This window comes from Castor canadensis, chromosome 14 (assembly GCF_047511655.1).
Source record: "Castor canadensis chromosome 14, mCasCan1.hap1v2, whole genome shotgun sequence".
Taxonomy (NCBI): Eukaryota; Metazoa; Chordata; class Mammalia; order Rodentia; family Castoridae; genus Castor; species Castor canadensis.
This window is the reverse complement of record NC_133399.1, coordinates 106125625-106141164: the sequence shown is the minus strand read 5'-3', so window position 1 is coordinate 106141164 and position 15540 is coordinate 106125625. Positions and strand designations below refer to the sequence as shown.

Here is a 15540-nt window from a genome sequence, read left to right as displayed (position 1 = left end):
CCTCCTCCCGTTATTTGTGAATTGGCATTGAGGTCAGGGTACTGGCTTTCTGACAACACTAGGACAGAGACCAGGAAATGTGCCCTCTCTGGAGCCCAAATGCCTTTGGGATGCCTGAGAAGCACCCTAGGGACAAGTCAAGTTGATTAGTTAGATATACAGAGGTGATAAAGTAGACTATTAAAATTGCATTTTTTTCTTTCCTAAACATTGCCACCATTCTCCTAGCCAATCAGCAGTAACCTCATGGCCTCAAAGAGGGTTAGAATGCAATAGCAGTAAAGAAAGGAGAGCTGGCAGAGTGGCTCAAGTGGTAAGAGCACCTGCCTAGCAAAGGTGTAAACCCTGAGTTCAAAAACCCAGTGCTGCCAAAAAAAATAGAGAAAAAATATTAATATTTTTCAAAAAAACCCATACTTCTAAACTAAGCCTTTGAAAGCCAAAAGGTGAGGTCCTAGTGAAACATCAGTTAAGAGTTTATATCTTAAAAAGGTAATGATGTTGATGTTCCTTTGGGCCTAATCAGCCAAGAGTCAATGCAGTTCTTTTACTAAGCCACAGAGTCCAGGCTTTTACATAGTGAAGAAAGAACCAATCTGTGTTGGAAGCTATTTCCTGTGACAATTGACTAGCTTGCCAGGTTTGGGGATTAATGGCTGCATTTTACAGGCTATAACATTAAACATATGAAGTTCAGATGTTTCTGTGAATAATCTCTGGAGGTACTGCTATGGTTACATGATGGGGAACAGGATGGCTGTAAGTCTTTTGCAAGGGTCTTCATTCCCACACATGCTTTTGGCCTCCTTTTCCACCTGTGTCAATAACTTCATCTCCCTAGAGTTTCTTTCTCCAGCAATGGTTAATTAAGAAGCTTTCAGGCTTTGGATTTGGCAGGATTTTATTAGTAAGAATAGTGGGCTTGTAAAAATGTAAAACTTAATAAAAAATATAGAACATCATATATATTTAAAGAAAAGATGGTGAGGTATATAATATTATGCCTACACACACACACACACACACACAGAGGAATTAGAATGAGAATAGAGAGGTGAAATGAGACCCGGTGCTCCTGTGTTTGGAAGAGGCCCTGAAAGTGTGTGTGTGTGTGTGTGTGCAGGATGGAAAAGAATTTGAGCACATTTGTTAGAGAATGATTAACCACAGCACACTTTTGAATCTGGCTCTACCAACTATTAGCTCTGACTTTAGGTAAATTTCTTAACCTCTCTCTACTTCAGTTTCCTCATTTGAAAAATGAGGTTTATGATCATATGTAACTTACAGGATAGAGTTGTTGCAAGGATTCAATGAGTTAATACATGTAAAACACTTGAAACAATGTCTGACACAATAAATGCTAAATGTTTGCTATTATTGTTATTGTTTTTTGAAGAAAAAGAACCATTAGAGTGGGTGAAGACAAACTGTTGGGAGAAAGGGTGATTTAGATGTGGAGTAGTAGGGAAAATGTAGGTTCCGGAGCTTAGTGGAACCTTGGGCGGGAGGAAGGACCTTTTCTTCTGAGACCAGGGAGATGGGATAAGGAACAGATGGAAGTGAATTTGAATTTGAAGGGTGGATGTTAAGCAATTGGGTGAATGGCCTCCATTGTATTTTGATAGCTGGAGTGAGTGGGAGATGGAATGGGCCCTCTCTCACTGTCTGGGCTACTACTTTAGCCTTCTGGTGGGTCTCTGTGCTGCTTCTTTCTTCTCAGTCCTGATCTCCAATAATTGTTTAACACCAGGCAAAACATGGGGTAATCAATAAATTCTTTTTGATCGATCTGACTGGTGATATTTATAAACCAAGAAAACTCCCCAGTTTTTAAAAAAATTGTATCTTAGATTTGTACATGCAATAGCATATATTTCTCTTACAGACTTATAGACAGAGTTGTCAATATGTATATAGAACATGCCCCCAAAAGGGCTGGGAATCTTTGTAAAGCTTAGATATAAAATAGGTAGTAATGTCAATGAAACTGATTTCATGAGAAAAGTACATTGAGTGTGTCTGTGTATGAATGTATTCAAGCACATGAATAAATAGATGTGCTGTGCTATTATGTAATAAAATCTTAGTAAATAATCCCATCTTTCTAGGCCTTGACTGAGGCTTGATTTCCCCTAAACTGTTGAAGCGGTCACTTTCTTTTCAACATCTATACCTCTCTTCTGAAAGTACCCCAGTTCCTTTTACACTATGTTGTGTGTGATTTTTTAGGGCATTTCCCATACTCACCCCCACAGACATTAAGGGAACATCTCCCTATTCTCCTACCGGGGAGAATTCTGTGACTTAATCATCTTTGTGTCTCTTGTAGTGACAAGCATAGATGATCCTGTGCCATAAGCATTCAACAGACGCCTGGCACATAGTGAGTGTTCGGTAAATATTTGTTGAGCAGAATGTGACAATTACATGAATTAGCAAAAGTCTAAACATTTATTTTTCTTCTCAGTCAAAAATGACTATTACTGTAAGCTAAGACATTTGTAGCAATACTGTTTCGAGACCACACAATCTGTGATCGAATTTACATAATAATAATTACACATTCTTTGCACTGATCTAAATGTTTGCAATTGGAGAAGCTGCAGCCTTCGAGACAGACTTTTCACCAGCACTTATTCTTCTAAAGGGCTGACAGCGGTGAGAAAATCAAAGTGTCCTTTTCCTGCTTTTCTCTTCCTCCCATTTTCTTTGAAACCATCCCTATGTGGCAGAACCCGGAAGAAGACCGGAAGTGCGAACCGGAAGCACGGGAGACGAAGAAAGCGAACGCGGCGTTTTACGTCCTTCGCGCCGCCCCGTAGTCCGTGGCGCGCGGCGTTTTGAAAACGGGGAGCGTTCAGAGCGCAACGGCCGTGCGCGCGTATGCGTTGGGGCTCGCGGGGCTGAGGTCTCTGTGGCGTCTCCTTCGGAGCTGCTCAGGGCTGGTTTGTGGGATCTCTCGTCTCCTTGGGTTTTGTTTTTTTTTTCTGGTAAGGGGAGCCCTTTGCGGGCGCTGCTGGGGCCGGCGGCGGGAGGCGGGGGAGATGCGGCGCCACACTGGGAATTTCCGTTCAGATCCTGATGCGTCTTGGGGGAGGGCGGGCGGTTCCAGAAAGAAATTCCCTTGTTCGCCAGTGTGGGGAAAGGGCGCGGTCCCCTCCTGCGAATCTCTCGGCTGAACGTCGCGTCCGGTTTTCGGGCGAGGTCGGAGGGCATGGTCATAGCCCGGGGCTGTGACAGCCAGCCCGCGACAGCCCCGGGGTCGCCCTGCCCCGGGACCCCAGGACCCTTCCGTCATGTGATCCGAGCTGCTCCCCTCCTTCGGCACTCCCCTCCCGCTTTCTTGCCTCTTTTTTTTTCTTAGTTTCAGTCCCCCCTCACGGTGTTTTGTTCATTCCCCCGCCGCGTCCCATCCGCCCCTTAGCTTTGCCAGCTCTGTCGGTAGCTGCTGAGCCCCAGCGAGGATTAGCGTCCAGAAGGCACTGACCTTCCATCTGGAGATGTGTTGATGGTCCTGCTGAGCCCCGCTGACTTGGTTGTTTGAACCTGGAGCTCGGGCATCCTCCTGCCCCAGCCTCCCCTCCGGAGCCGGGATTTATGGGCCTGCGCCACACCCGGCCGCCCTGGTTTTATTTATTTTTATTTTTGGCGGTACTGGGGTTTGAACTCATGTCTCACACTTTGCTCTACCACCTGAGCCACGCCCCCAGCCCTTTTTTTGGTTTAGTTTTTCTCATAGGATCTCACACTGCCCTCCCCCTCCCCTCATACCCCTCCTCATTCCTCCCTCCTAGCTAGAATTACGGGCGTGCTGCACCATGCCTTTTAATAGTGCTTCTTAAATAATACTTGATTTTCAGAAATGCCCTAAATATTCCTGATTGTGAAATTCTGCCCATAGTCCTACTAATGTCAGTTTTAGTGTGTCTTCATCTAAAACCTTAACAGTTTTTGCTGTTATCTCCATTTGAACCTGTGATTTAGACTTTGGTTATTTAGCAATTAATGCCTATGGAGTGTTCATACAGACTTTGAAATAGTATTCAAGCTAGTGACCAAAAGCCATCTGTTGGTAGACTAACACTCCACTGAATGTTAACTCATAAGTTGCCTTTAGACAGCTATGAAATGGATGGAATATGGTATATTTAGGTGGAAAAGCTTAAGAGTGGAAGGTTAGAGGTCCTTGAGTATCCCTAGAATATAGTGGAATGACAGAAGATTTGTTTTGAAACCCAGTTGTTTTTAGTTGGTGGTAGACTCTCATATTTTTTAAACACATGGCTTCTGAATATCATGTCCTCATGCTAAAGGGAAAAGGCAATGAATTTTTTTTTTTTTGCATCCTGCTTTGCTGACCCATCCTCAGACTGCCCCCAGCCCCAATTCTACCCCTTTTCTGTCCATACTTATGCCCTGGATGATCTTACCTAGCCTCTTGACCATCTGATGGCTTCACCTTAGATTCCAGACCTACATCTAGCTGCCTATTTGATGTTTCCGCCTAGATGTCTGATAAGGCATCCAAAAGTAAGCCCCCAGTCTCAATTAACGGTATTCCTATTTTTTCATTTGCACAATCTAGAAATCTTGGAGTCATACTTGGCTTTTCTATATCCCTACTGATTTTCAAGGTCCATTCACGTATGTATCTGTACTTAGATTTTATTATTTAATAATAGTCCTTTGTTTGCATACACCACCTTTTGTGTATACATTCATCATCTAATGGATGTTTTGTCCACTTTGGGGTTGTTAGGAATAATGTTCTTTGCATAGACAGTTTCTTAAAAGATATGAGACCTGTTCACAAGTTTTCCTGGGAAGCGTAAGAGGCTGACATGCTGCTTACCTTTTTGAACTAGGTGGGTTTTTTTTTTTTTAAGCCAAGTACATTATTTTGTAATTTAAACAAAAACCCAATTACTAGTTGTGTGACCATGGATAAGTAATTGTACCTCTGAGTTTCAGTTTTCTCATTGTAATTAAAATTGGGCTAAGTATTTGTTGGGCTTTTTCAGTTCTCAAATTTTGTTTCTATGATAAAATGAGTGATGATATTATAGGAATTTTTCTTCAAGAATGAGAGATGTGGCTTTGGGTTTTTTTTTGGCTGTACTGGGATTTGAACTCATGTTCCTTGCACTCGCTAGGCAGGTGCTCTACCACTTGAGCCATACCCACAGCCAGAGAGTTGTATTTTTTAAAATGCAGTCAGTGTAACTTTTAGTTTATTTTCATCACAGGACTTAGAGTGATTGTTACAATGGAAGAAATTGGAAATTTCAAGACACCAAGCAAATTATCTGAGAAAAGGAAATCTGGTAAGATAGTAGGAGTATCTTTTTTTTGTTTTCACTCCTAGAAATGTGTTAGTATTGTATTTTATTCTTTTTTTTATCTTTGATGAACAGTTTTAGCATAAGTCCCTTTAATAATATCTTTACAAATAAGATTTATTTACTAGGACAGAATTTGCTTATCTCTGGGCTAATTTTACTGACATTCTAACATATTTGGAGATTCTGTCTGGTGATGAGTCAATTTGGTTTGCTTCCAAATTGGAAGCAGTTCGCTCCCATTAGGGAATTGCTTCACCTTTACCCCTGCCTTGCATGCATTACTTTTATAAGGAAAAGATATTTTCTAAGTCAATTCAGTGGCAAAGGAAAATCTTTTCAACAGTTAGTGCCTGGTGGAATGCCTCAAGCAGTAAGAGCACCTGCCTAGCAAGTAGCAAGTATGAGGCTGATACACGGATGACACGCGCAGGAATTTCAGATGCTCAGGGTTCTTGAGCCTGCTCTGAGAATGAAAGCACAGGCAGACTCCAACAGCAGAGGTCGGAAAGATTTTATTTGTAGAGAATTTAGTTGGAGAAAAGAGAAGAGAAAGACTGCATATTGAGAATGCAGGGGGACCCGAAACTGTGGGCCAGGGTGGGGAGTGGGGTTTTATAGCCTATTTGCATTGCCTGAGGGTGGAGATGCCTTTCAGATGCAAACAGGCATTTCTTAGGGAGGAGAAGTGTCTCCTTGACCACTTATCGCCCTTTTGGGACTTCCTGCAGTCTGTCCTTCAGTCCTTCATTCCCCCCCTCAATGGTATCCCTAACTGCTGTTAGGGATTGGGACAACGAAGTCTGTTCAGTAACTGCTTCCTGCTGACAGGGGGCGATGAAGGGGCACGCAGTGTCAGGGCTGACCAAGAGGGGTTGTCAAGGGGACCACGGTAGTAGGTCGTTTTCATCTCCACCAGAGGCATTTGTAGTTTGATGGATTCTAGGCGAGAAGAAACAAACTTGACAAGTAAGTTTAAATGCAAGGCCCAAACACAAGCAAGAGAATAATGGCAACTATAGGCCCCAGAAAGGGTAGGAACCAAGTCCTGGAGGGGAGCCAGGATTTTATTTGGTCCCATACCTGAGTAGAAACCTGAGTTTCAAGAGATTGCTCCCAGAGCCATTTAGCCTGTTGGAGAACGTAATCTGTACGTTCCTCTACAATGTCTGAAGTGTTTGTATATGTGCAACAGGAGGTATTGGCAATGGCACATACCCCTCCTTGTTTAGCCAAAAGAAAATCTAGAGCCAGGTAGTGGTCCATTACCATACAGGCAAGGGATGACAAAGACCTTTGCATGTCCTTAATGGCAAGGCCTACCTGGTCTGAGGTGTCCTCTACCACTTTGGTTAGGTTTTTTTGCAGTTACATGATTGGCAATCACCCCATAGCTGATTCCAGCAAAGGCTGCAACTAATGCTGTTATCCCTAAAACTATTAAAGTAACCTCCCTTTTATCCCTATGGGAAGCTGTTCCTGTTGTAGTTAGCATTTCTTTTTTCTTCCAGATGGCTGCATGAGCATGCAGGATCAGGAAGGCATACTTAGAATCTGTATAGATGTTTACTCTCTGTTCTTTTGACAGTCTTAGGGCTTCTGTTAGGGCCACTAATTCTGCCAGTTGAGCACTTGTATTAGGAGGAAGAGGACCTGATTTGAGGGTGCCAAATTCTGTCACAACTGCAAACCCTGCATGTCTGACACCATTCTTGACAAAGGAACTGCCATCAGTGTATAATTCTAGATCTGGGTTTTTTAAGGGCTGATCAGTTAAGTCAGGTCGGGCAGCATAATTTTCCATAAGTACCTCCTCACACTAGTGCTCAGGATTTCCCTCTGCCTCTGGTAGAAGGGATGCAGGATTTAGGCTCTGACAGGTTCTTAAAGTTATTTCTGTTCCTCCCAGAAGCTGGGCCTGATATTTAAGTAGACGGCTGTCAGATAGCCAAAGTTCTCCTTTTGAGTTTAAAATTCTCCCTAGGTCGTGTGGGGTATAAACCGTTAGAGGGTGGTTTAAGATAAGTTTCTGAGCTTCAAGCACTAGAAGGCTTACTGTGCCATTGCCCTGAGGCATCCTGGCCATCCCTTGGCTACCTGATCTAACTCTTTGCTTAAGTAACCTACTGGCTGGGGAGTGATGCCCTGGAGCTGAGTTACCATGCCCAAGGCCAGTCCTCCCTTTTCATAGACATATAATTGAAACTTGTACTGGGAGACCCAGGGCAGGAGCTGTCATAAGAGCCTTTTTTAACTGGTGGAATGTATTTTCTGACTTGTCATCCCATTCAATAAAGGGCTGGGTATTCTTCTGTGCTTCCTTAAGGATTTGATATAAAGGCCTGGCTAGGTCTGCATATCCCAGGATCCAAATTCTGCAGTATCCAGTGACACCCAAAAAGGCCCTCAATTGCTTTAGAGTTTTAGGTAGAGGAAGCATCAGGATTGGACAGATTCTGTCTTCTCCTAGAGACCTCATTTCTTTCTCCAGGACAAGACCTAAATATGTAACCCTAGACTGACACAATTGGGCTTTTTCTTTAGAGATCTTATAACTTCTATCTGCTAAGAAGTTTAGTAAGGACTCAGTGGCTCATGAAATGACAGGCTCATTTCGTCCACAGAGCAGGAGGTCATCTACATATTGTAGCAGAGTAGCTTGTGGGTATTGCCATTCTGCCAAGTCTTGGGTTAGTGCTAACCCAAAGAGGTGGGGGCTGTCTCTGAATCCCTGGGGGAGGACAGCCCAAGTGACCTGTCCAGACTTCCTTGTGGGGTCCTCGAAGGCAAAGATAGGTTGACTTTTAGGGTGTAAGGGAATGCAAAAGAAGGCATCTTTTAAATCCAGGATAGAGTAGTAAGTAGTACCCGGAGGTATTTGGGCTAAAAGCATATAGGGATTTGGAACTACAGGGTGGAGAAGCACTACTGCTTCGTTGATCAGGCGGAGATCCTGGACTAGCCTCCATTTGTTAGGTCCCTTTCTAATACCAAGAATAGGAGTATTATATGGGCTGGAACATTCTATTAGCAGTCCCTGTCTCTTTTAAGTCTTTGATTATGGGAATTAGCCCCTCCTTAACTTCTGGTCTTAAAGGATATTGTTTTTGATGGGGAAACCAGGAGGGGTCCTTGAGATGAATTAGGACTGGGGCAGCTGTTCGTGCCTGTCCCACAGCGTGTCCATCTGTCCACACCGTGGGGTCTACTTGTTCCTCTATTAGGGGCAAGCAAAAGTATTTTCCTGGGGGTAAAAGTAGCTGTACCCCCAATTTAGATAGAAGGTCTCACCCTAGCAGAGGAGTAGGGGTTTCTGGGACAATTAAAAAGGAGTGACAGAAATGGAAATCTCCCCAGGAGCAGGCTAAAGGCTGAGTGAAATAACGTTCTAGAGACTGGCCTGATATTCCTCGAACAGTAATTTTCTTGGAGGACCTGGGTCTGGGAGAGAAAGGAATAGCTGAGATGCTGGCTCCAGTATCGATAAGGAGGCTGACCTTGTGCTTTTCAATTGTGAGTAAAACCCGGGGCTCCCCTGCTTTTATGGTGGTCACAGGAGCCTGTATGGGAGGCTCCGGAACAAATCACTGGGTGGGAGGCTCTGACCTCGGTTCCCCTGAGAACTGGGGACAGTGTGCCTTCCAGTGTTTTTCCCGACAAATGGGGCAGGGTCCTGGAGGTAGCTTTCTCCGGGGGCACTCCCTCCTAAAATGGCCTGTCTGTCCACATCAAAAGCATGTCCTTGGGTTTGGACTTTGCCCTGGGGGAGCCTCTGGGAGTGCTGGCCTCCTGCCGCTTCTCCTTTCTCTTTTCCCTTTCCAGGTCCTTCCTTTCTTTTTCTAAGTCCCTGTTACAGTATACAGATGTGGCTACATGGACCAATTGGTCCAGATCTCTGCTCCCTTCAGCCACCAATTTCTGAAGCTTTTTACGGATCTGGTGCTGACTGTGTTAGGAATTTATCTTTTAGGATGATTTCCTCTTCCTGTGACTCTGGTATAATGTTGGTATGCTTTTGTAAAGCATCCTTAAGTCTCTGTAGGAAAGCTACTGGAGTTTCTAAGGGTCCTTGCTGTACAGCTGTGACTTGGGAGTAATTAAGAGGTTTTACCTTGACTCTCCTTAGTCTCTCAAGAATACAGTGGATGAAATGGTTATGACTCCATTCATCCTTGTCATTTTCAGGGTCCCACTTAGGGTTATACCTAGGCACTGCCTGATCTGTTGGAATTGGGAATTGAGACTCCCTTCTAGGTATCCAATGTCTTTGTCTTTCTTCTCCCTCCCCCTCCTCCACCTGTGAGGGCCCAGTAGGAGACAGGCCTGTAGGGCAGCTTTTATCTAAGTGATAATTGTCTCCAGCTGTGACTGCCTGATCTAGAACCCGCTGTTTCTCCAGAGAAGTGAGGGTCTGAGATAGCAATAGCATTACATCTTTCCAGCTCAGTTCAAAGTTTTGGCTGACTTCTCTAAATGCCTGGATGTACTGATCTGGATTTTCTGTGTAATTTCCTAAATCCTTTTTTATTTCTTTAAGTTCACTCACTCAAAAGGAACATGAGCTCTTGAAAGGGATAGCAGCAGAAACCGGTACCGGAGGCCCCATGCAGATAAGATAAGCAGAGCAGCAGGGCTCGGCTCGGGCATATAGAATGTGAGGAATGCGAGTAGGTTACGAAAGATGACGGGAAGTACGTGCAAGATGTGCTCTGCTGCTTGCTCAATGTTGATAACGAAAATAGGCGCGCAAATGCTTACCTTTTACTCTATAGGCTAGGAAGTACACGTACTCTTAAATGGATAGGCTGGAAATGTATGTGGTGTAACAAAATCATTGGCTATGTGCTGCGCGGGCTTTTGCTGTAACGGCAGGTAGTGGTCTATATAAGATCTCCCCTAAAGTAGTCGTGGTCGTGTTTTCCTAACCAGTCCTGCGTGTCCATGTGGGAGCTCGACCCTGGCTAGCCAGCCCAATAAACTCTGCTTTGTTGATTGCATTCACACGTGGCTCTCTGTCTCTCGGAGGAATAGGATTCTCAGACCTTAACATTTGGAGGCCCCAGCGAGATCCCATCTTCTCGAGAGACAGAACTTGCCCGCGAGAAAGCAGGGGCGATCCCAAGTCCTAGGTGTTGGGAGGGGATCCAGGACCCTCATCTGGAGGAACTTGAGTGTTCCATTTGGGCCGCGGCGGGGATTTGGCCAATCCCCGGGGAGATTCATTCTGGGAATCTCGTTAAGGGGACCACGAGGTCCTGCTGGGAGAGGCTTTCCTCTCATTTGGGCTTGAGCATTTTAGGAACCCTGGCGCCAGGTGAAGAACTAATTGAGCTAGTCGACCGACCACCCATCAAGTGGACGCCTTTCGTCCTGATATCCAAGTTGGACGGTGAGGAGGTTGAATGGGGTGCGCACCAGTGTGAGAGAAGGACCGGTCCGAGCGAGTGCTGGAGAGTGTTGTGTGTATGTGGAATGATTGTTGCCGTTACCCTTTTTGCTCTATCTCTCCTGGTGTTTGATTCTCCTTCCACAATGGGACAGGGACAAACAACCCCAAAGTCTCTGATCCTTTCTCACTTCTCAGAAGTTAAAGAAAGGGCCTTAAATGCAGGTCTGGTCATCAAGAAAGGTAAGCTCGACACCTTTTGTTCTGCAGAGTGGCCCACCTTCGGAGTCGGATGGCCCATTCAAGGTTCCCTCTCCCTAGACCTGATCACTAAGGTTAAAGCAGTCATTTTTCGGCCGGGCAATCGAGGTCATCCAGACCAAGTCCCTTACATTATGGTTTGGGAGGATCTGGTGAGGAACCTTGGTTAACAGCTTTTCTGACTCACCCCTCCAGTTCGGCTCCCAGGGCTAAAACCCCGGTCACGCCCGCCTTGGTCATAAAGGAGGAGGAGAAACTTCCTCTTCCCACCCTGACCGGTCCTCAGAATAGGGCACCTCCCTTACCATCTCCGGTCTTACCAGAGAGTTCCCCCCTTTACCCATCCCTCGCAGGGGCAGAGGAAGATCGGCCACCTCCATACGTGACTCCCCCTGGCCAAGCCAGTGCCCCGGAGGAGGAAATTTCCTCATCCTCCTCAACAGGACCGGCAGCAGGAGGAGGAATGGGTCCAAGACTTCGCCCCCGAGGGGTTCGGGAAAGGGAGGGGAAGACTGGCCCTCCTCATCAACACAGGGGGAGGAAACTGTCCCCACACTTCCAGTCCGGATGGTAGGCCAAGGGGGACCGGGAGGGGGGCAACAGTTTCAGTACTGGCCATTCTCCTCCAGTGATCTATATAACTGGAGGACGCAGAACCCACCCTTTTCGGAAGACCCCAAGTGTCTCATAGATCTCTTGGAGTCCATCATGCATACACACCGTCCCACTTGGGATGACTGTCATCAGCTGCTCAATACCCTTTTTACGATGGAGGAACAAGAGCGCATCCTCAATGAAGCAAGGAAAAACGTCTTGGGGGATAATGGGAGACCCACAACTCTCCAACCAGCCATAGACGAGGCCTTCCCCCTACGCCGCCCTGATTGGGATTTCGGGACCGCAAAAGGTAGGGAGCGTCTCCGAATCTACCACCAGACTCTTATGGCCGGTCTCCGAGCGGCCACTAGAAGGCCCACCAACTTTGCAAAAGTAAAAGCAGTCGTCCAAGGGGAAAACGAAAGCCCGGCCAGTTTCTTAGAGTGCCTCTACGAGGCGTACCGTCAGTACACCCCTATTGACCCTGAGGAGGAGCTCCACCAGTCTGCTGTGGTGCTCTCATTCATTAATCAGGCAGCTCCAGACATTAGGAAAAAACTCAATAAACAGGAAAACTTAGGAAAAATGACCATTAGGAAAATGCTACAAATAGCAGAGAAGGTCTTTACTGCTAGGGAAACTCCAAAAAAAAGGGAGGAAAGGCGAAAAAAGGAAGACAGGGAGATCCAGGAAAAATTGAGAAAGGAGGACAGGGAGTTCCAGGCTAAGGAGAACCGAAAGCAACAAAGAGAAATGGCCCGTATTTTCCTAGTGGGTGTCCGGGACCAACCCAGGGGAAGGGGCCACGCCCGGACCTCCGATAAGGAACACTGTTTTTACTGTAAGGAGAATGGGCATTGGAAAAGAGAGTGCCCTAAGTTAAAGGGAAAAAGAAGTTTTGGCAGGAGACCGGGGGATAATAGGGAAAGGGAACGAGCAGTAGAGCAGGCCAGAGTCCTCCTAGCCGAAGAAGAGGACTGAAGGAGACGGGGCTCGGACCCCCTCCCCGAGTCTTGGGTAACAGTACATGTGGAGGGGAAGCCGATGGGGTTCATGGTCGATACCGGCGCCCAGTATTCGGTCTTAAACAAGGCACACGGACCTTTAAACAAGGAACGGACAAGTGTCGTTCAGGGGGCCACAGGTACACAGTTATGTTCATGGACTACCAAAAGAAAGGTAGACTTAGGAAAATATCAGGTCACACACTCCTTCCTGGTCGTTCCTGAGAGCCCCGCTCCCCTGCTCGGACGGGACCTACTCACCAAAATAGGGGCCCATATCCATTTTGAACCAGATAAAATAATTGTGACTAATTGAGAGGGGAGCCCGATACATGTCCTGTCCCTATCATTGGATGACGAACATCGTCTGTTTGAGAGTCGACAGGAGCCAGGAGGGGACATGGCCCAATGGGTAAAAAGATTTCCTATGGCCTGGGCAGAGACTGCGGGAATTGGCCTTGCCAAACACCTCCCTCCTGTAGTTATACAATTGAAGGCTTCCACTCTTCCCATTCGGGTAAAACAGTATCCTATGCCCGAGGAGGCTCGAAGAGGCACAGCCCCTCATATCCGCAGGCTATTAAAGGAAGAAATACTGCGGCCTTGTCGGTCCGCCTGGAATACACCTCTGCTCCCCGTCCGAAAGCCAGAAAGCAAGGACTATAGGCCTGTGCAAGACCTGCGAAAGGTAAATGAGCGGACGGAGGACATTCATCCCACTGTTCCAAATCCCTATACCTTGCTCAGCCACCTACCCCCCTCGCAAGTGTGGTATACAACCCTTGATTTGAAAGATGCTTTCTTCAGCATTCCATTGTCAGAAATTAGCCAGCCGCTATTTGCTTTCGAATGGCACGAGGATGGGGGCCAATCTGGACAGCTTACTTGGACCAGACTGCCGCAAGGATTTAAAAACTCTCCCACCCTGTTTAACGAGGCCCTGAGCCAGGACCTGGAACCCTTTCGCCGGAGCCACCCGCGAGTCACTCTATTACAGTATGTTGATGATTTACTGTTAGCAGCAGAAACCCGAGAGGAATGCAACGAGGCTACTGAACACCTGCTAACGGAATTAGGTGAGCTGGGATATCGGGCGAGTGCCAAAAAAACCCACATCTGTAAAAGGTCAGTGATATATCTGGGTTATCGGATCGCAGATGGGGAAAGATGGCTGACTGATGCCGTGAAACAGACTATTTTGGCTATCCCATCCCCCACATCCACTAGGGGAGTGAGAGAATTCCTGGGCTCCGCGGGGTTCTGTAGACTCTGGATTCCGGGATTTGCGGAAATAGCCAGACCTCTATATGAGGCCACCAAAGGAGCTCCAGATTGGAGATGGGGAGAGAGAGAGCAACAGGCCTTTGACCAGCTAAAGGACGCTCTTTTACAGGCCCCTGCCTTAGTCTTGCCAGACCACACAAAACCATTCACTCTGTTTGTGGATTAAAAAAAAAGGGGTAGCCAAAGGAGTCCTGACCCAACAACTAGGCCCCTGGAAGTGACCTGTGGCATACCTTTCCAAGAAATTAGACGCAGTAGCAGCGGGATGGCCCCCTTGCCTCCGCATCATAGCGGCCATCGCCATGCTAGTGAGAAAAGCCGATAAATTAACCTTTGGACAGGCCCTTTGGGTAACGGCCCCTCACCTGGTGGAGGGAGTCCTTAACCCCCCGGGAAATGGATGACGAATGCCAGGCTCACCCACTACCAGGGGCTCTTGCTGGATTCCCCTCGGATCACCTTCACAGATCCCGTAACCCTGAAACCTGCCACCCTGTTGCCTAACCCGGAACTACAGACACCTGTCCATGGCTGCAAAGAATTCCTCTCCGAAGTTACATAGGTACGGGCTGACCTAAAAGATACCCCCCTGTCCGGCTGCAAATTAAACTGGTACACGGATAAAAGCAGCTTTGTCCAAGATGGAGTCCGAAGGGCAGGGGCAGCTGTAGTCGACCAAAAAGGAAATACGGTATGGAGCAGCGCTCTCCCACCCGGAACCTCAGCCCAAAAAGCGAAATTAATTGCCTTGGCAGAGGCCCTGGAGAGGACAAAAGGAAAGTGAGTCAATATCTACACCTATAGCCGCTATGCTTTTGGTACCATCCATGTCCACGGGGCCATCTATCGCGAAAGAGGATTCCGCACAGCAGAAGAGAAAAATCTAAAGAACTTGGCCGAGGTCCAGCGTCTATTAATGGCAGTGAAAAAACCGAAGGCAGTGGCAGTGATGTATGTCCCAGGCCACCAGTCTGCCAAGACGCCGGAAGCTGTCGGTAACAGCAGAGCAGATCAAGAAGCAAAGAGAGCAGCAATGGTGAGTCCTTCCATGGTTGCGGCTGTAGACGTGCCTGTCCCAGAGCTCCCTTCGCTACCCCCCCCCCCACCAGAATACTCCACGGAGGATTTCACCTGGATGGAGAAGTGACTTGGAAGGCAAGTTAATTCTGCCCAAAAACTCGGACGATTCCTGTTGGCTAACTTACATAAGTCCACCCATTTGGGGCGGAGAAAATTGCTAGACCTGTTGACATCTGCGCAGCTCTGATTTCCGAACCAGACCATGGCAGTCCGTCAAATTGTGGAAGATTGTGCCAGCTGCACAGTCATGAAACCAGGACGAAGGGAGGGGCACCATACAGGTACTTGGGAAAGGGGGAGGGCCCCAGGAAGAAGCTGGGAAGTGGATTTTACTGAGGTAAAGCCAGGAAAGTTTGGGTACAAATACTTGCTAGTATTCATAGATATCTTTGCGGGCTGGGTGGAGGCTTTTCCTACAAAGAAGGAGACGAGTCAGGTAGTGGCAAAGGCCTTGCTAGAGAAAATCATACCCAGATATGGGGTGCCCGAGGCAATTGGGTCAGATAATGGTCCGGCTTTCGTTAGTAAAGTCCTGCAGGGACTAGCCCAGGCTATGGGGGCCAATTGGAAGCTACATTGTGAATAC

At 46.9% G+C, this 15540-nt stretch overlaps 1 protein-coding gene across 8 annotated transcripts in view; it reads left to right on the top strand.

The window, feature by feature from the left end:
- The first annotated feature begins 2777 nt into the window (after positions 1–2777).
- Pbk (PDZ binding kinase) overlaps positions 2778–15540 on the top strand; it is a 39019-nt gene continuing 26256 nt past the window's right edge. The window contains exons 1-3 of one of the 8 annotated variants that reach the window (XM_074055226.1): positions 2805–2993; positions 4589–4647; positions 5250–5327. In XM_074055226.1, coding sequence (XP_073911327.1) covers positions 5270–5327 — 58 coding nt within the window. In that variant the 5' untranslated portion in view covers positions 2805–2993; positions 4589–4647; positions 5250–5269. The other 7 variants (XM_074055227.1, XM_074055229.1, XM_074055225.1 and 4 more) reach the window with 7 other exon arrangements.